Source organism: Opisthorchis viverrini (genome assembly GCF_000715545.1).
Source record: "Opisthorchis viverrini unplaced genomic scaffold opera_v5_87, whole genome shotgun sequence".
In the NCBI taxonomy this organism is placed as follows: Eukaryota; Metazoa; Platyhelminthes; class Trematoda; order Opisthorchiida; family Opisthorchiidae; genus Opisthorchis; species Opisthorchis viverrini.
In genome coordinates this window covers 842,899-865,233 of record NW_008751747.1, presented here as the reverse complement: position 1 = coordinate 865,233, position 22,335 = coordinate 842,899, and the positions used below count along the sequence as shown (strand labels likewise).

General features: G+C 43.0%; 1 protein-coding gene across 1 annotated transcript; it reads left to right on the top strand.

The window, feature by feature from the left end:
* Positions 1–25: 25 nt before the first annotated feature.
* On the top strand, positions 26–21,938 carry T265_05060 (hypothetical protein; the record flags this gene model as incomplete). Its single annotated transcript, XM_009169971.1, has 3 exons — positions 26–54; positions 19,326–19,450; positions 21,895–21,938. 3 exons carry the CDS (start codon positions 26–28, stop codon positions 21,936–21,938), a joined length of 198 nt encoding a protein of 65 aa, XP_009168235.1.
* Positions 21,939–22,335: the final 397 nt, after the last annotated feature.

Here is a 22,335-nt window from a genome sequence, read left to right as displayed (position 1 = left end):
TTGTATTACCTTTTCTCCAAACACAATGTCTCAGACAACCGTGGTTCTCCCTAAGTGATTTTTGGTGGTGTTCGCATATGTGTTACGGGATAAGGGACTTCAGCGCAATCCAGCGTGTTAATTATCCAGTTAAATAAGGACGCACAAGAAGCTGCCACCATAAATCCCGAGACGCCTTCCGAAATTGACTTGGTTTACATTCCCAACCTGTATGTATCCAGAGGTGATGGGACACACTGGATTTACAGAGGATTTACATGAAGCACTGCCGTCAAAGGTGTCAGGTCTGTTGCGATGCTTTAAACAGGTACTGAACTGGTTTTGTGTCAACGTTTTCTGGACGTTATCCTGTTCGGTTGTGTAGGTTTACTGGGAAAATCTCGGTTTATGGCCATCGGCTCGTGCTTTATCAGGGACCGGACGTATGGCCGTGACTTTGCAAAGCGTGAATGCATATGCAGTTATAATCCTCATGGTGCTCTTGTCCAACATCCCTCAATCGACTGAAATGGTTATACTCAAAGCACATTGGTTCCGGAGGTTACTGGCAAAGTTGACGCAGTGTGCACTCTATAAAAGACGGTTTTCCAATTTGAGCTTTGGTGTTTGCTTCCATAGTGTGGCAAGGTAGGCATTAGCCTACGTAACATTACAAGTTTTACCCCCGGGCTTTTCCGTACAGTTCGTTCTTGTCACCTCAACCATCAAGCTTATGACTGAATATGGTCACTGTTATCCCTATCACTTTAACCTGGTCATCAGAATCGCCCACTGTGTCAGTGTCTAACAGTTTGGGCAGTATTCTTTGCTCGCTTGTCTTAAAAGCGGTGTAGAAAACTGGATTACGTTATTAAACTTCAGTGAGGGGACTAAGAAACAATTATATGGCCGGCTATCGGAATGATTATGAAAAGCGCAAAAAATGAAGAATTTTCATCCAAACTGAAGCATTGTGTTTCACGATTTCGAAACAATATCTGCATTAGAACGTCTTCGTGAATTCTGATAAGCTGATTCTGGTCATCACGAAAACGTCAATTAACCAAACAACGGGATATACCTTATCCCAATCCACCTGAATTTAATGGGACGGTGGTCAGGTTAGAGAACGCTGTCTAATGGGAGAACACGGACGACAACAACGTTGACTGGAGAATAGTATTGTTTGAATTCTAGTCTTCTTGTCACTCTGTTCGGACAGATTACGTCCTCCGGGCAAAACTTTATCAGGTACGTCTGATTTAGGTTCCAAAATGCACCGGCATACACAAAAAGAAATTCCGCTGTCAGAAAACTTTGGTTGGAAGAAGTGTTCCTCTAATGAGGCAAGCTCAGAAATGAAGTATAACTAAAGGAGTGAGTAACAATTATTGCGAATAATCCAAGAATAACAGTACATGCCAAATCAACTCAAAAAATTTAGCTTTAAGGGACTTTCATGCAGTCGGTTGACGAGAGTTTTTAGTCATTCTGATCATTCCTTGCCCGGTTTATAAATCAGGAAATTCGTTGACGGTGTCTTTTTAAAAAAGCTTCCGGTTTTAGTTTTTGCGAGTTCGGGCACAAAGACCCCTTTTGGGAAAACTATTTTGGGCCCGAAAAGCTGCACGGTACTCAGCCGGAGAGTGAACGCTATTTGTTTGCCAAGTCTTGACTCGTACAACAATGTAGATTACGTCGGTTTATGCGCAATTTCACAATGAGGCGAGCATAAGGCGAACTGTTGTACACTAATACTTCCTACGGTTCGCACTCGGTGAATATTCACTGCTTAGAAGTAATCAGGCAATGTGTTTATCGGACAACTTTTACACAGCATCCCATCATAGCCGACTATATTTTCGGATTTCCTTGCTTTTTTCTTCATTTTCAGTCAGAACTTTTTGCACATACAGTTCCTTTTTGAGCGTACCTTCCAGGTAGACGCAAAACAGTATGAATAGTACACAATTCCAGATCGTAAGAGTGCCGACATTTGCGTTTATTTCGTGATGGAGACATTCGAACATTTCCTCCGGTATATTGCCTGAGGCTGTTAAGCACCTTAATGACATAATCTTGGTTCCAGACTATTGGCCAGAGATAACTCCTAAAAGGCGATTAGTGAACAACACCTAGGTTTTGTCTGGACCTAAGCAGTCGGGTACACAATCCCTAATTCCAGTTCCACACTTGCTGGTCATTCTGGAAGGCAAGACGACCGCGGATTGATATACCTTAATCACTTGCCATCCTGAGTGAATAGGGAGATACAGGGTGTCAATTCCACCGTGTCTGGTCTAATGGCGAATAAACAGCTCAGAGATACCTTCTCATCAACAAATAGAATACAAGTTTGACGGAAACTAGGCGACTGTGGCTACGTGCGCCAGAACTGGTGGTGGGCTGCCGACGATATTTATAGCAAACTTAAAGGTGTGTTATGAGCATATTCCGTCAGCAATCTAAAAACGATCCATTAAACCAGTAGACCACCGACCTCCGCCAGAGCAGAGCCATGAATTGTCCCTGGATTGTAAGTGGCGCGTTCAGTGACTGCAAGTCCACGAGTACGGCCTTACTTTTCGTGGGTGCAAAGTATATACCAAAAGACGGAATGACTTTTGTCATTTCATCCAGAAACACATGCGCCTGTTTCTGCATATTCCAGATGACAACGTTTTCGTCACAACCTATTTGAACAATGGGGGTTTGGAGACTTTCCAATCAATCATCAATCACATATTTAAAGAGGAATGGAGAGAATGGACATCCCTGATGGACATCGTTTTGTGTGCGGAAGCTTTTGGGGGCTTTTGTAAACTCTCACTAGCGAATACAAACAACTTGTTATGATCACACACTTTCCGGGCATTCGTTGACGTTCATGCGTTGATGGTCGAGGAGAACAGACCAATCAACCAAGTCGAATGTGCTTTGGAAATCAAAAAATACTAAAATTGTGAGTTGTTTGAACGTATGATTTTGTCCTAACACATGATGAAGTGGAAACGTTGGTCAGAATCCCGCTTTCTGCTCTCGAGCTGGTGGTCCATGAGCCACCACAAGGCGACGAAACAGAAGTGACGTCAACAATCTCTCCCTGTAATTACTACACTCAGTACAAGCCCATTTTTTAAAACCGGTACTATCACTGATTCTCCCCCCTTGTATGGGCCAGTCTCATTTTATTCGGATGCAGGCAAACACGCCTGACAAGCCTTGACCGAGGAATCCACCCCGTTTTTAACAATGCGGGTGCGAGGTCATCCAAACCAAGAGCTCGGTCGTGCTAAAGAGAACACATGCAGTCATAACGCTCTAAGGCTGTATGGGTTCCACTTTTACCGTCCAGAGTGCTGCGTCGATTTTAGCCTCCATATGAGCAGTATCTGACGGCCACGAGAATTGTAGTTCGAAGTATTCGGCCCACCAGTCAAGGCGTTATTCTTTATTCGAGATGACCATTGTGTTCTGATCCTTGTTGCTTTTGCTCCCAGGCGGTTTCCGGAGACCGGCTGTATTATCAAAAAAGAAACTTGAAATATTAACTCCAAGGTCCGCCCAGCTATTTAAATCCGGACTGGCCGCTTCGTCTTCGTATTAGAACCACAAGTATTGCTTTTAATGTACATTGTTTTGATCATTGCCCAGACTCACAAAGTTTGAGACAAAACCTACTGGGCAGACTGCACATCCACATACATCTTGTGCAGAAAAGAAAGACTAAACGTTTTTTGTGCTATGGAGATTTAATTGCAACGCATAGCACTACCATGAAGACGAAGGTTACGTTTTATAAGGAAGCAGGAGAGCATTCTGTTCATCGCTACAGTCAGGACAGATGGCGATAGCCGTCAGGTACGACAAGATGTGTCTGATTTTGTTAAGAGATCTCAATTAAGAGGTGTCGGGAAAACAGAAGTCTCAAACAAAAACGGGTAGTAAGACATGTTCTAGTTGCATAAGTTGAAGGGCAAGGAACGGTTTTGCTGAGATGGACAATGGCTTCGTAAAAGTACATTTATTATGACATGAGTTGCATAAGCTGCAGATAGAGATCCTCGAATAGGTCAACTACTCAACGGTGTCCTTGTACCACCATAATATGGTCGATGCATTGTTCAATTCAGGTTGGAAGTGAGGAGGTCCAAACGCCGTATATATTTCACAGAACCTACGAAACTTTTTCTCAAAAGCGTAGAAACATATGCGGTGCTGCACTATGTCAATACACTACCGCTTGACGTGTCCTCACTTGTGTTCAGTTCAGAAAATTAACTTTGAAGTTAAGTTAGCTGGCCACTGGATGTTTTGTATGCTTTTCAGAATTTCCCCTGTCTCCGATATTCAGGAGTATGTCGGAGACGTCTTATCTGGACTTCGCATAAACTGGTTGTATGTGAGTACGTATAGGATGTGGATTTTCATTTCGAAAAAAAATGTCCAACCTTAAGCACCCTATGCCGCAAAAGGTAGCTGGTGGTTCAATGATCTTCCCGGCTCGTTAATTCTACCTAATACATCCTAAGCTTGCATCTAGGTTAATTTGATAAAGTTCCACAGCGTGGATTCCGTCAGGCACTTGTTTACTTCTCACAAACTTCACTCAAAATGCCCATAATTGAGCTTTTACACATTCTATGGTGGCACTTTCTTTAACCCTTTATTTGGAAAAAGCCGCCAGTTCAACACACTTCAATCCTTGTATATTGGTGATGCATTGGGCCCTATATTCGTGAACACTCTCGGCGAACGTCTGCCTATCCACACCACTTCACGGCAAATCTTATTTGTTGCTGAAGAAATGTGGCTTATTCAAATCAAAGCCTATAATTTAACGTGATACTTTGAGTGTCAGAAATGGGTTATTCTTGCACCCGCAGATCCTCCGATAATGGAATTGCACCCGGGAAGATTAAAATGTCACACGCGCATCACTAACCTCAGGTCACTAGTCACATCTTTTTTTGTCGTACAATTGATCGATGGGCCCTTCGTGGCAGATGACTTCAGACAAGCTCCGCTAACAGCTAGAGTTGGCACTGTAAGGCGAACATTTATCACAGAATTTGGTGTACACCCAATGTTTGCGCCCCACCGTTGGCCTCTCCGGTCATTTGGAACAGATTTTTCCTGGTGCAGATAATCTGGTCAACCGCCTTCAAAAGTTTGGAGTTGCTACATCAACTACTCCTCAGCTTTCCAAACTTTCATTCAATTGTATGCTTGAATGGCTGTCGAAACATGTCGTGCAGAGCAAATAACCGTGTAAAGGCAGATGTAAACAATTTTTGCGAGCCGAAATTAACAAGAGATTGACACTGACGTCATGACCGAAAAAGCACACAAATGAAAACCAAAACTGAAGTTGATACAACATTTAACGTACTCCGTAAACTCACTCATTTTTAACGTTTGCTCGTGTACCCACAGGAGCTACAGACCGTTCTGCTTTGGCATATTCAAGGAAATAGAATGCATGCGAGTACATCAGCAAAGTCGTTGGAATGTAAGCATCGAGAGAGCACAGCTGGACTTTGTATCATAAGTTTTCCACTAACCATAACTTACTGCAAGTAGTTCGGCTGCTAATCACCATTAGTCTTCCAGATTTAACCAGTCGCGCGAAGGAGCATTCCCTATATCATCTGCTAACCGTCCAAGGAAACCGATGGGCTTGGTTCCGTAGCTGGATATATTAACCTCGATTTAATGACTCTGGCCATTTGAGTGCCGTCAGTTATCTTCAACCAAATGGCTAATCTCCCATGAAACTCGTCAAGTGCATTCAGATAGAGACGTTAACCGAGAAAGAAGTGCTTTACACTCATTTTTAGACTTCCGAAGCCAATCAACGGAATTTTTCCGATGCATTAGGCATAATATGTTCTGCAAATTGCTGCTACCTGCTGTTTTCCCCAATTTGTTTGACGTCAAAATCTTGGGTAAAATCATGGATGATTAGAACGCTAATTGAAGCGAATGGCTTTATTTATCGTGTCGGTTTTGAACTCTCTATTCGATCCTTTTCCAAACTTGTTTTTACAACGGAGCAAGGAACACAGAACTCAAACAGTTTTTTGGGGAAAAAACGGTCGCACCCAGATTATAGATCCTACACAAGTTTGTCAGGTTGCTTGGAATTTTTTTACTTCTCACTTTCGCTAATTTTCGATACCGAACTGATCGACCAAAATTCGATGCACAAATCCAGTGCGGTGTAGGAAAGACACTTTATAAATAGGCACAAAACAAGACTGACTGATAGTGTTAGAAAAAATGGACAGAATATAATGATGGAATGAAACACAAATTTTCGAGTAGCTTAGAATAAATGCGACAAAACCGTTTCATAAAGCCGGTATTCTGAGATTACTCATGAACTGGTTCTGTAAGCCTCAACGCCTCAGCTAGCGATGGACGAAACTAAGAGATGGATTTTGAATATATCTAACTATGAGTCATTTGCATAATTTGTCGATTCCATATATAGGGTGAGAGAAAATTATCCAAAAATATCTGATGCCTGTCAATGGCTCCGAACTCCTAGATACTCTGATCGCCTAGACAATATATTGCGCCCTTTGTAGTATGAGTTCCAGGCCGGTGCCACTATTTGCATCTGGTTATATATTTACATCAATGATTGTAAACGTACCTGGTACATGGTTGATAGTTGTTACGAGAGGTTGTAGCCCTTTTATCCCTTCATGGAATGCTCAAAGCTATTAGGGCTTTGTTGTGCTGAAAATCTCTTCGATAGTGTTAAAAACTCTTGAGCCTTGCCCTACATCTAAACCGTAGACAGCAGCAATATGGTAAAACCTTGTATGTATTCTGGACGCATCACTGACAACTGGCACTTGAGTGCTACCGGAATAGAACTGGTCCATATGTTGAACCAATCAAATGTGGCCCACATACCAGTCGACCGACTTCCTCGAATGACTCTTTTCGCCAGCGGAGGTCAAAAAATGACCTTATAGCGAATTGTGAGAGCCATCACCAACAAACTCAACTGCGCTGGTCATTGCCGTCCCCCTGGATTGGGATCTCGAGAAGGCAACACGAACGGTTGAAGACTTTGTCAGAATGTGGTCCAGGCGCTCCCAGGATTGTGCTGGTGCATCTAAGTTGCTGCGTTTAACCCATAACTTTCTAACCTGTCCAATGAAAAGTTTACTGACAACGTTGTACTCGCGCATTTGTACCATTTAGGCAATTGTATTGTTCTTTCAAGGATAGGCCTTGTGGGATATTTTTATTAAACCTTGAAGTGAGATCTTTGGCAACTACCTTAATCCAAAAATGAAAACATTCACCAGCGTTAGAGCAGTGTCTTAACTCATCTTGTTGACAGGTATGCGATCATTCTGTTTGGTGGTAGCCGTGGTAATATGACCTAACAATGCGGTTCATCGCTGACTGGACTGGGCTAACTCTCACTAAGATGCTATCAACTTGCTTCAGTCAGAGAGGTTTTAAGTGCTCCACTCTATTCCAAAACAGCTACTGGACCGGCATTTGGACTCAAATTTTCATCCAGGCGTCCTCGTGACTCGTGCACTGCAGTAAACAAATGCTCGCAACGTCGATCCCTGTGGCTACCATGCAGTATTTTGTCCGTTATTTTAACTTTCGTGATCAATAACTTTAAAAGTTGATATTTTAGGTGCTTTTTGTGCACAAACGTTAGCTTCAAAGTACACTAGTCAGGAAGTGAACAAATTATCTGTTGTTCCTGTGCGCAAGCAGTCACAGGCCGTATTATACCTTCAGAAATATTTATAAGATTCGTCACCCGGATTAAACGGTCCCTTTGACTGTCACTCGGAAATTTACAACCGCAACTTGCTCATAAAATCTGGTAGCCAATCGATTTCCCAAAGTTGTCTTGGTAGTCGCAAATCCATCGGTCTCTGTTATTTCCTCAATACAACCCAACTGGCTTCGGAGACACCGTTGATACACATAAGGCCTCCGCAAGATGGCCTTCGACAGGTAGCCGTTTGAAGTGTTTCTGACATGAGTCAGTATGCTCCGCTGTTTGTTCCCGTCTTCCTCATATTCCGCGAAGATGGTGTATTTCAAGATGTGATCTGACCGGTTTCGCTATGTTGTTTCCTTCCAACAGTCCAACCAACAAAATGTCGCGTAACTTCCTAGAGCTTGAGGAGATTTATAAGATGATGAAATATTTAAATGTCCGCGACGTTGATTATTTTGTGCAACATTGGGAAAATTTGTTTCCGGCATAATATACACCACGGAGAACACTTGTGACACTGTCACTCTAACACGTAAATTTCAGAGGCACCCTGACGGGTGCGTTTCTAAGTTACTCATTTTGGTTCACAGACGAATTCCATGTTGGTCACAAGAATGCTGGCAGCAGCAATATTTTTTGTGTCTACATTTGGACGGCACACTAACTGATGTCTATAGAACATCGATGAACTAAGGTTGATAGGAAGAAAGCCTTCGCTGCGGAGTTATCTATTAGAAAATACCAAACGAACAGTTACAGACTGTTGAAGCAAGACTCTCATATTCATCTTGTCTACAAAAACTGAATACCCATCTTTTCCTTGAACACGTCTCTCTGAACTTCCCTAGGTACTCACTGACTGTTGCTCAAATCCAAGCAAACGCTACAAAGCGCAGAAAATACTACTCGCGCGCCTCCGTCATCATTAGTGTCACCGTTATAAGGATAGCATGTTTAAGGTCACCACTAAAAACTGTTTTTCTGGCTTTTTGTAAATTGATGCGTGCGTAACACAGTCATCCAAGGTTTTGCGTTCGAAGTTATTGATTGATTAGACAAAATCCATGAAATTTGAAACTTCTAAACATCAAGTGAGTTCTAGTAAGAGCTCTTATCGTAAATTTTTTCAAGTATTCATGGTAACTTCATGTGTACATCTGGCTGTTTTAACTTTCGTAAACCATATTTGACTAAACGTACTGTCTTTCAGGTACATTAGTGTTAATCAGCTTCCTAAGGCATATCTTAATTAAGCTAAGCCGGCGATATTCAGGCAGATGGACTATCTGCTCGTTCCGCTCTGATTGTTGTAGCCTTTGAAGTGAACGGTTTCCCGAAGAACCAAGAGTTCCAAAGCTTTAATGAACACCATCAAAATTTAATTTTTCTGTAAATCCAAAAATGTTATCATAATTTTGCCCGAAAAACGGTTATCAGCTTCGGTACCGTTGGTCGCGGAAAACCGCAACCAATTCTGGACGTGCCTGCGTTATCGTTCACTCGAACCTATCCGCATTCGTTGATTTCTATCAGTTACACCTACATCTAGGAGTAACCTGACAGACAAGGGTGTGCGCGCAATGTGCGCAATTCTAGAATTTTCACAAGTGTAGAGGTACCTCGAGCGAACACAGAACCCACTGTTGGTGATATTGAGCTGTTCCAACCGTTCCACAGCTGGATAGCTGTGTCCAAGATTGGTTGGTCTTCTAGCATCGTTGATATAATTCTGCTTGCACAGAGATGCTATAGCTGGCCAAGTGTTGAAAAATAAACGTTTGTTGTGTTGTCCAGGCACTTCCGTTACTCATCACAGGAAAACTAACCTTACCGTATTCTGTTTCTGTTACAATAACTGAAAAAGTTTGGCTTCGTTTGCCTTCCAGGACGGCTTTTGTGACAGCGTCATCTCGCTGCGCGTAATTGCTACCACATTTTCATTCGAATGGCACAATAATTGTATGGTGGTCGCTATATTAGTTAGAAATCGCATACATATGTTTATTATGTGCCCGTTTTTCTGAGTACTTTTATCTCTGGAGTGCGTAAAATGCGTTCATCTGGAAAGATTGTCTTCTATGTGCAATGTATTCACGCGCTGCAACTTGTGTCCTACACTCTACGATTGTAACTGTCTGGTTTTCAGTGCCACCGGGTTGTAACGTTCTACGAATGAAATTCTTTTCAAGGGAAGGGCTATAGTTTAATTTTATATCATCCACTGAATGCTCCCATGGAAAGAAAATAGAGTGAACTAACAATTGTTCTCAGACGAGCATTGGCTGACTAGTTCAAGTCATGTCTATATTCATAAGAACAGAAACATTTAAAGACTGCACAAGACGCTGAGGTGAAAGGATCACCCCGTCTTGAGTGAGCGCTCATGCACACGGAAGCGTACATACACCAGTCAATTTCCAAATACTGCTTTAGCCGTGTCCTGTATGTGTAGTCGAATCAGAAGGAGTCCCTTGGTTTACCCCGTCTCTGTCCATAGACTGAATCCCTTCAGTCTGATAAAATTGCTCTTGCCATCTCAATGATAAGTATGCGCACATAACTTGACCGCTGTTGACACATTCTATGAATGACTTTGCAAGCTTTGTTCTTGTTTACTAGTTGGTTCATGCCAATCCGCAAAACTGCTGATTCTAATTTATTCTGCGCCGTAACCAGCCAAGCGAGCAGGTAGTTTGCCGGTGTCTTCGGATGAGATGAGTCTTTTATATGAAGTCTTGATATTTGACATCTTAAAATGTCCCCTAGACAGTCGTTCTTTTTTAAAATTTATTTAAACATAAACAAAGTCTATTATGGGCACAAAGTTCATGCTGTAATGGCTGCCACGGTTCGGGATGATGTTAGTATACAGTATCTGTCATTTTTGCTGATTTATTTGAAAGTACCGGTGATGTACAACCTTGCCTACTGAGTTTCCGCTCATGCGCATTCTTTCTGTATCCAATCCACAAAAATTGCTTTGAACACCTGCCTTCGGAGAATCACTGTTCCCTGGTGCTTCCTTAGCGTGTACATTATGTGGCATCTCCAATGGTAACTTCTGTGTAAAAGTTTGTTTCTTCGCGCTTTTTTCTGTGTTGGATTCGGAAATATTTTGGAAGAGTAAATGAACAATAATTACGGCGTCTGTGTCCGTGCAAATTCAAAATGGTGCAACCATTGCAAACAAATTCATACTGTTGCATCAGATGTCCTGCAGGACAAAGCCAAGGAATTCGTCTTGGCTGGTAAGAATGGTGGGCTTGCAAATGATAATCAGCACACGCTGTATCGAGTACGCAGCGAGGTTTCACCTTCACCGGTGAACTGATTCTCTGTTAGCGCCATGAGAAGAATTAGCGGTTTTATGAGCAGTACAAGCAAACAATATAATAAGGTGGCAAGTATATTGGAGTATCTGCACAAATTCACTAGAATGAGATGGTGTATTGGACGCATGTACCACCCTTGGGTGGGAAATAACGCAGGGATGTTGAGCTGCGGGCAAGCCACTAGACTTGATATGGCAGTTACAGTACAATCGCCGCTACGCCTTACTTTGGTCCGTGGACAGTTCTGTAGACATCTTGAGTGAGTCGGTTGGTGTTGTCAGAGTAGTTAGTATTATTCGAGAAATCGTAAAATGTAAGACCAGTATAAATACCTAGGTCCATCAATAATAATAATAATAATAATAATAATAATAATAATAATAATAATAGTTCATTGCTGTCACTCAAACGGAAAATAGGGCAGCCGCACCTAAATTTTCGGCTCAAAATGAGAAAGTGTGAGGAAATATCTGTTCTATGGCACTAGGGTATAAGTTAGTCTCTGGCCGTAAATGGCAGGCAGCTATGAGTTATCACATTTTTTAACTACTGTAATGAGGCGACGCTGCCTGGTTTCAAAACCGATACTCGACATTCTGGGGGAAGTAATATGGAACGGTGAAATGCGTTCAATTCAAACTGGCGTGGCCGTAAGGAAAATTCATTAGCTAAGTGGTGCGCCACTAAGGTAGCAGCTAGTTATGTGATCGTTCATGACGCCCGGTAGGAAGGGCAAAGACTACCTAGGGAAAAGGGTGGAGACTATGTTAAACAACTTGCTCCATAAGCGTCATGCATTTTGTGGGTTTTCGTTAACTCACACATGAGACAGCATTTTTTCACTCTGCCATTATTCATTTTTGGATTTATAGGAGTTCCTGGGATGTACGCTACAGCCGTCGGCATAAGCGTTTGGCAAAAGTCGTTTAATGTTCAGTTTTATGCTTATACTATTGTAATTATTAATAGCTATTAACAGCGATCCAATTGTTCTTATTAAGAAGTTGTTAAAGTCACCCGTGATGTGTTGGGAATTTGGGGTGTTGGGTGGTGGTACCTAAAATGAGGTTCGCTGAGCGTACGTTTAGGGTCGATTAGGGTGTACTTGACGCTATAAGTAGAGCAGTAATTGGAGGGGAACAAAGGTCTGAACCCACGATAGGAGGTGAAGTATGAAGCATGGTTCAAATAGGATATATGGGACGAGGGCATCCAACTGAAGGGTGAATTATGAATCATGCAGTCTTTAGCATCGTTATGGAAGAGAAGGATGAGGCACAGAATGAGTCGCTGGATATTTGGAGATGGGTGGCGGACGAAAAACCTGACCAAAGCCTAATGTGGATGAAAAGGCATGGCGCACTAAGGGAATTGGTGACGGGAGTTCAGGGTCTACTGATAAATTTGTGCACAAAGACGGGAGTGGTAAGATTGTGCAGGTGTACGTTACTTGGAGATGGGCTGAAGGATGTTTGTTTCTGGAGCAATTAAATAGCGCAAACCCTGAAGTCCTCAGTATGGTCGTCATCATCAGAGATGGTTGGGTCACATCGGAAGTGGCTGTATTAACGCTAATGTATTCGGTTAGTTTAGACTTGATTGTGGAAGTGAATATGTGTGGCAGTACATTGGTATGAACGATGCGTTAAAGAAGGCCAAAAACTACATGACAAAAGAAACAAAGGGCCTCAGGACAGCCTGAAATAGCAAGCAACTATCAGCGTGTTAGCTATGTCTGAGATGTGGACATTTTTTTAGCTATAACCGGGTGCTGAAGACCACAGATGAGGTGGCTTCCAGACGCAAGCACTGGAGCTACATCCAAGGGTATATGCAAGTATAAATACAAGTATAAATATAAATACAACAATTCCTATATAACTTTAGGACATCTGAACAACTGTAGCTATGATATAAATTAGAATGAATCGAGTATACATTTTCATTCCAGTTTCATGGTTGAGTGAAAATGAATTACAGGGAGCAAATAGGAGTGACTGAACATTATGGTTGTACCAGTCCAATCAATGAATAAGAACAGTTTATCAGCAATGTTTCCATCATTTTCAAGCGCGCGGCATGGCGGAGCGACAACGCACACGGTTATGGTGATGAGGGTCATTTGCTGGCCATCGCATCAGATCATCGTGCATAGTTAAGGTATCGTACGCAGCATAGGTATGAGCCTGACAGTAACGCGTAGAGTCATGAGCACAGCCGTTGGATTAAGTTATACTGCATAGTTGCAGCCTAACAATCAGTGGCATGCGTTGTTACTATAGGTAGACTAGATAAGCAACAACGCGTGCAGGTATCATGATGAACAGCAGTGGTTAGTCTTAACTTCCGGAAAATGTGTTTTGCTTTGGAGCCTAATCGGGCTTGGTAAGGTCATGCTTCCCAAAGGGAAAGATCTTCTACATGGATAGCAGTAATTCACACGCGAATTCTCTAATAAGGGAACATTATCCACAGCCATTATCATCAGCCGACTAGCTGCACATAACTGAGAATGTGGAACTTTCACAAGGATGCTTATTCACATGAGTTTGAACTATGCATTCAGCTATGTTCAATTATTATATGACATCCGTGACGAGCTTTTCAGAAACAGTGTTGTGTCGAAGTTCAGCAAACAAACTCATCTAATTTGTTACGTCTGAATAGTATGAGGGATCCTAACGTTATTCGAGTATCCACCTGGATGGACTTCGCAATGTAACTCTGGTTTCCCATTTGAAGAACACCATGGACCTTTGGAATAAGCCATGATTTTTTTTCGTGTTTTATCAGTAATCGATTCATGCACAATTGAAACAAGCAAATGCATGACTGGCCCGAGTCACGTGTTCCACGCACGATCATACAACTGCTCTATACGAGGCCTAGCGGCTTAGCAGTGGTCTGCACCAATGGTCACCCATGCTTCCGTGGGCCAGTGAAATGGGCTAAGATAAAAGCAACCTAAAGTTCCGAGTACGAAAAGTCTTGGATACGTACTTGAGTTTCAAACGAGGTTCCCAAAACACAAATATCGACTTCCTGTCAAACTTTTGTTGAGGGAAGATGGTTGGTCACAAAATGTTTATGTGAAAAAAGAGACGCTGATGGAAGACTTTTCAAGGCGGGTGGATAATTGTTTTAACGTTAAGTTTGAGTATTCACCCTATAAAAATCAAATTGTATAAACCTCATGCAGAGAAATGCGAATCTCCTGGAATAAATTCTTCAAATTGTTCCAGACCATTTCATCACTCGCGCTGGCGATTCGTCTTTCCTTAATTTATGTGCTTTTAAAAATTTAACCCGTATTTTCCTCAGAGTTGGTATCTTGCAGTCTGGACCGGGCTGTTAGTGTCCCAAGGCTATGGGGGACCTATGTTAGGATGGTATATAAACCGGTGTGGAGCGACAAATGGTAATTCCTCGCTTATTCCGCTTGCGGTCCGGTTACCCACAACATGCCGGACACGACCAGTACGGGATCAACGACGGCACAGCCAACTATGCCGAAGCCAAGTACCTCATCCAGTGGTTGTGTCAGGTGTCAAGTAAGACGGTTTTGTGGTATTATGTTTTGTTGGTTCACAGAATACATCGTCGGATGAACGCAACATAACCAGACAGATGCTGAAGTACTTTCCCATCCGTGAATGTCGTTCCTTTGCGGAATTGGAGTCCAAGCTGTGGGAATTCTAACGGGGAACGGGCACGCGTTATGCTCTCCAGCACAGTTTATCGGCGGCAAAATATGGACAGAATGTCGGTGAAGTACTCCAGCTATCCGTCTGTTATGTGTTTGTGGGCTACAAATGCGTTCACACACAATCACACTGGAACGCTAACAAAAAGGGTCGTCGGTATGTTGATAATTATATGCACAATCATTCAACTAACTTATATTCAGGTACGCTGATTTCGAATGTTGGTTGTTCATGCATGCCGTTCACCATGAGGGTCGCCTTGTACTCATCAGTCTTAATAAGCAGCATTCGCATGACCTGCGTACGTCTGACTGGCAAGCGTACGCTGCAAACCGGCATTTAAATGCCCAGCAGGAACGTGCGGTGTTTAACTTGTGGAGGTGTTTTAAGTCCTCCATGGAATCCGCCTTTATGTCCGGAAAAACTATGGAATAGACTCAACCGGTGATGATGTGTGGGTCCTGAGCGATAGATGGCGCCTGTTTGTCATCTCCGGGGTATTCGAGATGCGTTGCGTTAATTTGGACCCATGGTTGTGTCGGTTTGCGATGATGGTAGTTAGAATGTTCTATCATTTACTTTTGTAAAATGAATAAAATGTCACTCTTCCTTGAATCACGGGAACCTCATCACGTTGTCACGTAATGACTGGCTACACAAGTAAAGACTTTCCAGATAGTAGTTTTAGCGAATAACAGTGGAAAACCCCTATAAAAATTGCTTATACAATTTACACAAGCAGCAATCCGTGCGTGGTTCAGAGGAAGAATAATACCAGAAGTTGAGTCAAAATTTCTGAGAAGCCGTCGCCCAAGTACCTGGTCAACAAATGTGGCCATCTGACGTGAATCGCGTGAGTGAGATGCGATCGTCGCTGTCTTCTGTTGAATTGTGAGCTGTTGCTTGGACGCTCGTGGTTAAACGGTTGTGTTAAGTGACTGGGCAGGGGGTCGCGCGTTCGAAACTCACTCCTGAGAATTCGTGACAAACGCAATGCTGGCGACTCCCAATAAAAATGTGGAGTGTTTCTGGGCTTCATAGTATAGATTGAGTCTACTGACGTGACAAGAATTCCATCATAAAATAGTCAGATTTGCAAACTGCGTTGACAAAAGCTTAACTGCGATCGTCGGAAATGTTGGCCTAGGTTCTTACTTATATGTAACTATTTATATCATGTTGTAGTGTTTCACTGGGAACCAAGTATGTAACTGTGCATAAAACGGTTTTGCCCTCACTACTCGATGTGGGTCTGAGAATTACAGCTTCGCGTATAATGACAAATTGCACAACTTCTACTACTATTTGTAGCAGTGATGTGTAAAAGTGCGCACAGAGCATAAACACACCGATGCGAGTGACTATAACTCACTGAAAACGGATAGTCATGCCTTGGAATTATTCAGTACTGAACTGGAAAATTGGAGCAAAAAGCGCTGTACTAAGTAAACATTCGAAAGCAAGTAGGGCGGAGACAAGTTAGGGAATCCAGGTAGCTGTTCCCACAAGAGACAATCATCAAGGAGATGTTTCTTCTTGAGGGATTGGCAAAGCCACTAAGGCAAGAGCTCGTCGGAATGGCCACGAATATCGGACTGACACTGAAAAGAGCCGGAGGTGCATGTGATGCACTAATCCGAGTTAATCTTCTAATCAAGAGAAGATTTTGACGAGATTTTCGTTCGAGTTGGAACAGGCTATCAAGCGACAGGATTGTTTGAAGTCTTACGTCGAGCACTTGACTTTTTATCGCACTTGAAAAAAGTGGCATGTACCAATTACAAGCTTATTTCATAACTTGTGAGGAGCACACAAACCATGTCGTGATAAGGCTGTTACGATCTGAACGTGACGTGCAACAACAATGGAGGGGAAAACAAAACCGGATGAACATGTCCATCACATGGATCGTTCAGTATTTGCACAATGGAATTGAATTTCCGAAAGTCACGACGTATCCCTGATGGAATAAAGCGATCGAGCAATTAAATTGAACCCCGAAAGAACGGCTCTGCTGATTAGAACGAACTTGTCTCAGGGGTGGTGAGAGTCAGACAGACAAACCGTTCGTGGTTGTCAATAAAGGAACTGGTGGGTGAGAAGGGACAATCGACATCACAGAGACAATAGTTGCGTGTGTTGCATCAGATCGTTGGACAGTCCAGCAACGTGGTCAGAGATACGGTGGTCCGACAAAGGATGAGCAGTCCGATTTAAGTTAGTCAGGGAGATCAACACAGGTAAATTCAATCCGATGTATTGTCACAGGCACTTTTGATTCAGTTGGGGATCCGTGCTGAAGTGAAGCGAGATATACGCATAATGGTGTTGGTCGTATCAGCCTGAACCTTGGGAGGAAATGAAAATGGGGTGAGAATAATAGACGCTGATGAGTGCCAAAGTTAGATAAAACGGTATCCACCATTGGAAAAATTTGAAGGGAAGATGGCGGAATGAACCGAAGTAAGGAAGGATTTGTGTTGGCTGGCCTGATAAACAGGGATTTGCTGGGGTAGACGACACATGACGGCTTCAGGCGTACGCAATACACGAAGCGGTGCAAGTGGCCATCACTGGCGGTGGGAGTGCTGTCACTTGCTTCGCACTGAGCAATAGTACATCAGTAGACGTAGGGCCAGGGCAAGAGTAGTTTCATAATTTTTTGCAAGTTGAAGAGTTAGTCGATGTGGTAGCAAGCAGGGAGGTTAGTTGGGGGACTGGTTGGTAGGTGCAAGTGCAGGATGAAGTAGACGAGCAGTGGTGGTTACAAATTCACATCAATGAAAATGCGTTGTGCAAATCGGTACTAATATCAAGAGGAACACCAGACTAATGAGGAATGGTTGAGCGTTAATTTCCTAGATAATGAACAGGGATGGCAGACTATCTGGAGCTGGCAGCTCCAAGTAGCGGCAGAAAAACAACCAATAGGCGCTGGGTGTGAATATTAGTACTCGGTGTACTATGAAGTTTACATTTCTGAGTAGGCGACATTCCCGGGAATGAAAGGGACAAGCATGTGTGTTATGTCTAGCTGAAGAAATGGACTTGATGTGGTTCAACCCTAGCAATGATGAACACTTGAGAGCTTCGCATATCTATGCTATCCATGAGCCTCTATATGCATCTTCAGGCTACCCTATGCATATTATATTAACAGACGCAAGCGCAGTATTCCTCATCTCGTATTTTGTGGCGCAGTTAAATAAATGACAGTCAGGAAGGGCCCAGCTGAGTAGATGCATTTGGACAACAAAATTATCCTTTATGGATATCCTGAATTTAATGCCAGGCCCAAAACCACCCGCGATGAACGAGGTAGTCATGCCACCAGAGTGAAGGATGGTGTACAAACGTACCACGCCGCAACGCAACGAAGTGACACTCCAGAATGTTGCATTTCTTTGGTAGAGAACTGGAGAATCAAGAATAGAGGCAAAGAAAATTGTGTTGATCAATAAAAGTGGAATGAAAACATATCGGGAAATGAAGAAGCACCGGGGCTTTCTAGGAATCAGATCGTCATGTTGTTCATACTGAGGATAGAGTATGGTCCGAATAAGGTATTAACTATGAAGAAATCGATGACACATGAACATTGTTGCTGGACTCTATGGAGTCTATCACTCTTCAACCATATGAATGAGTGCCCATTGCCTTTTGAAGGATGAACTGATAACTGAACCATATGTTTAAGCCATCAGTAAAGGTGGAGTTTCGAGTGCCTGGCGATAAACTTACAGAAATGATAAATAGAACGGGGTCGGTGATTGGTCCCTTAAAGACACTAGTTGTAGTCCGGAATCCTGAGAAAATAAATAAATCATTCCGTACTCGAAAGGGGTGGTCAGATAAAGACTTCAGCCAAACGGGAGCAGGGGCCTTTGGTGCCAGTGCTCTTCAAGCATCTCGCAAAAGGTTGGCATATTACGGCATTTAAATAATCAAAAAAAAATCAAAAAAAATTTTGGCAGCAACTAACACTCATCATCCCTTGCTTGCGATTTACAGTAGCCGAGACGCGCTTGATAGGAAGTCCAAGGTGAATGATGAAACCCACTCCTCACTTTGTCCCAGCATATAAAATAGTTATTCTGGCCGTGTACCAAGATTTGAGTTAATATGCAGCGAAAACCATAAAAACCACCAGGCCAAGGATTACATCGAAAACAGTGTTATTAATGAAAAACAAATAATTGGGACAAACTTCAAATGTGACTCTACTTAATGGTGGGCATGAGTATAAAATACGTAGCCCTGAATAAGCGAAGGGTAATCATGCAATTTAGCAAGTAAAAACAAAAACTGAGTGATTATGGAAGAGGCAACTGCTAAAACTCATGAGTTCGTATGAAAAAAGTTTGGTTACAAAGAAAACGAGAAATAAACGAATGAGCCAGTCTTTTGCGAGTCTACTGACAAGCGAAGTGTGCCTAATTCAAATGCGTGGTTTGTAACGCAGTTGAAACTGGACTGTAGCTACTTGCACGTCTATCACATGACCCTATATATGTCTCTCCCTCTCTCTCCCTATTGCAGGTACCACGGACGAGTCACCACGAGCCCCGGACAGGGAAGAGTAGCCCGCTTGTACAACCCCGTGATTGACCTAGACCTAACTCTGTACAGCATCACCCCCGACTTCCGGTTTCGGTTGAATACACGTGTGTTGTTGCCACGCTCTGGTCATCTTTCCTGTGTCACCCGACCTGTGCAAATGTGTGCTGTTTTACCGTGTGAATTTAATAATACCAATCTCTATATCTGCACATTTCAGAAGCGACGTGTGCCGTCACTACATTCTCTCAAGCGCCGAATACCGCTCACTTCCTGACATCCCCTGCTACAAGTTTATGTTCACTCCCAAACGTCATGATGGCTCTACTCTGAGAAGGCCCGTAGGTGGTCTCGTAACAAACCCTGTGACAGAGGCGAGCTAGTTTTGTGCGACACAACTAGTCCGCGCTGCACAACCACAAGCCTGTGGAGAAGAAGCAGTGAATATACATGTCGACAAAAGTCACAAACTATGTTAAAACAACTGCATACCCGGGATTGCTGAAATTTTACATAAGTTTACGCATCTTTTCAGCATCTGGCACACCTTAAGAGCTCCCTTACAAATCCGATGTTCTTCGCTTGTGACTATGAAAAAAAGTGACAGTCATACATAGCTCCCCCGTCGATGGATTTCGCGGGCGGTCGATTCCGCGGTTTAGTGCATTGTTCGCAAACTGGCAGGCTTCCCAGTCGCACCATCAGAAGCGAAGTTCTGCAGACTTCTAGTGAACCGGAAAATCATCCTTAAATATAGGATGCATCTTGCAAATTAGACTATGTTCCTGGGGCTCAAATGTACCGCAGTTAGTTTATTTGACTCATCATGGTTGTACGCCCTTCGAACCAAGTACAGTGCCCCCAAAGTGCGTCGCAGGATGCCCCCACTATTACCGAACCCGTTTTTCACATATTTAGTTTTCTTGTTTTTGGTGATGACCTAGCATGTTTAAACCCACGTGCCCAAGCCTCCTCCCTTTTCAAATTATCCCAAAAAGAGTGGACACAGTAGATTATCTGCATCGTGTGCAATCAGGTCAGCGATAAACTTCGCGACAGGCGGCTCAACATCAGTCCGACATCTAATATTTTGAACAGTCCAACAAGTGTAACTGACCGAGTCTGCTGCACAAAACTGGTGGGCTGGGTTATGAGTACCTTTTTAAGGGGAGCACGGCGTCTGAAACTTTATGTGGCTAAATTCCGAGGTAAGCGACATCAAACCTCAGCGAAGAATCTGGAAACACAGGACCTCGCATTTCTCCGATCTGAAATAGGAGGAATATAGATAATGGTCAAGGTACCGAAGGTATCATTAAGCCATCCTTTCCAGATTTTTCTATCCCGAGGCTTGATTCCTGTACCACAACGGACATTTTCACCATGCAAAGTGACACTCCAGAATGTTGCATTTCTTTGGTAGAGAACTGGAGAATCAAGAATAGAGGCAAAGAAAATTGTGTTGATCAATAAAAGTGGAATGAAAACATATCGGGAAATGAAGAAGCACCGGGGCTTTCTAGGAATCAGATCGTCATGTTGTTCATACTGAGGATAGAGTATGGTCCGAATAAGGTATTAACTATGAAGAAATCGATGACACATGAACATTGTTGCTGGACTCTATGGAGTCTATCACTCTTCAACCATATGAATGAGTGCCCATTGCCTTTTGAAGGATGAACTGATAACTGAACCATATGTTTAAGCCATCAGTAAAGGTGGAGTTTCGAGTGCCTGGCGATAAACTTACAGAAATGATAAATAGAACGGGGTCGGTGATTGGTCCCTTAAAGACACTAGTTGTAGTCCGGAATCCTGAGAAAATAAATAAATCATTCCGTACTCGAAAGGGGTGGTCAGATAAAGACTTCAGCCAAACGGGAGCAGGGGCCTTTGGTGCCAGTGCTCTTCAAGCATCTCGCAAAAGGTTGGCATATTACGGCATTTAAATAATCAAAAAAAAATCAAAAAAAATTTTGGCAGCAACTAACACTCATCATCCCTTGCTTGCGATTTACAGTAGCCGAGACGCGCTTGATAGGAAGTCCAAGGTGAATGATGAAACCCACTCCTCACTTTGTCCCAGCATATAAAATAGTTATTCTGGCCGTGTACCAAGATTTGAGTTAATATGCAGCGAAAACCATAAAAACCACCAGGCCAAGGATTACATCGAAAACAGTGTTATTAATGAAAAACAAATAATTGGGACAAACTTCAAATGTGACTCTACTTAATGGTGGGCATGAGTATAAAATACGTAGCCCTGAATAAGCGAAGGGTAATCATGCAATTTAGCAAGTAAAAACAAAAACTGAGTGATTATGGAAGAGGCAACTGCTAAAACTCATGAGTTCGTATGAAAAAAGTTTGGTTACAAAGAAAACGAGAAATAAACGAATGAGCCAGTCTTTTGCGAGTCTACTGACAAGCGGTGCCTGCCTAATTCAAATGCGTGGTTTGTAACGCAGTTGAAACTGGACTGTAGCTACTTGCACGTCTATCACATGACCCTATATATGTCTCTCCCTCTCTCTCCCTATTGCAGGTACCACGGACGAGTCACCACGAGCCCCGGACAGGGAAGAGTAGCCCGCTTGTACAACCCCGTGATTGACCTAGACCTAACTCTGTACAGCATCACCCCCGACTTCCGGTTTCGGTTGAATACACGTGTGTTGTTGCCACGCTCTGGTCATCTTTCCTGTGTCACCCGACCTGTGCAAATGTGTGCTGTTTTACCGTGTGAATTTAATAATACCAATCTCTATATCTGCACATTTCAGAAGCGACGTGTGCCGTCACTACATTCTCTCAAGCGCCGAATACCGCTCACTTCCTGACATCCCCTGCTACAAGTTTATGTTCACTCCCAAACGTCATGATGGCTCTACTCTGAGAAGGCCCGTAGGTGGTCTCGTAACAAACCCTGTGACAGAGGAGAGCTAGTTTTGTGCGACACAACTAGTCCGCGCTGCACAACCACAAG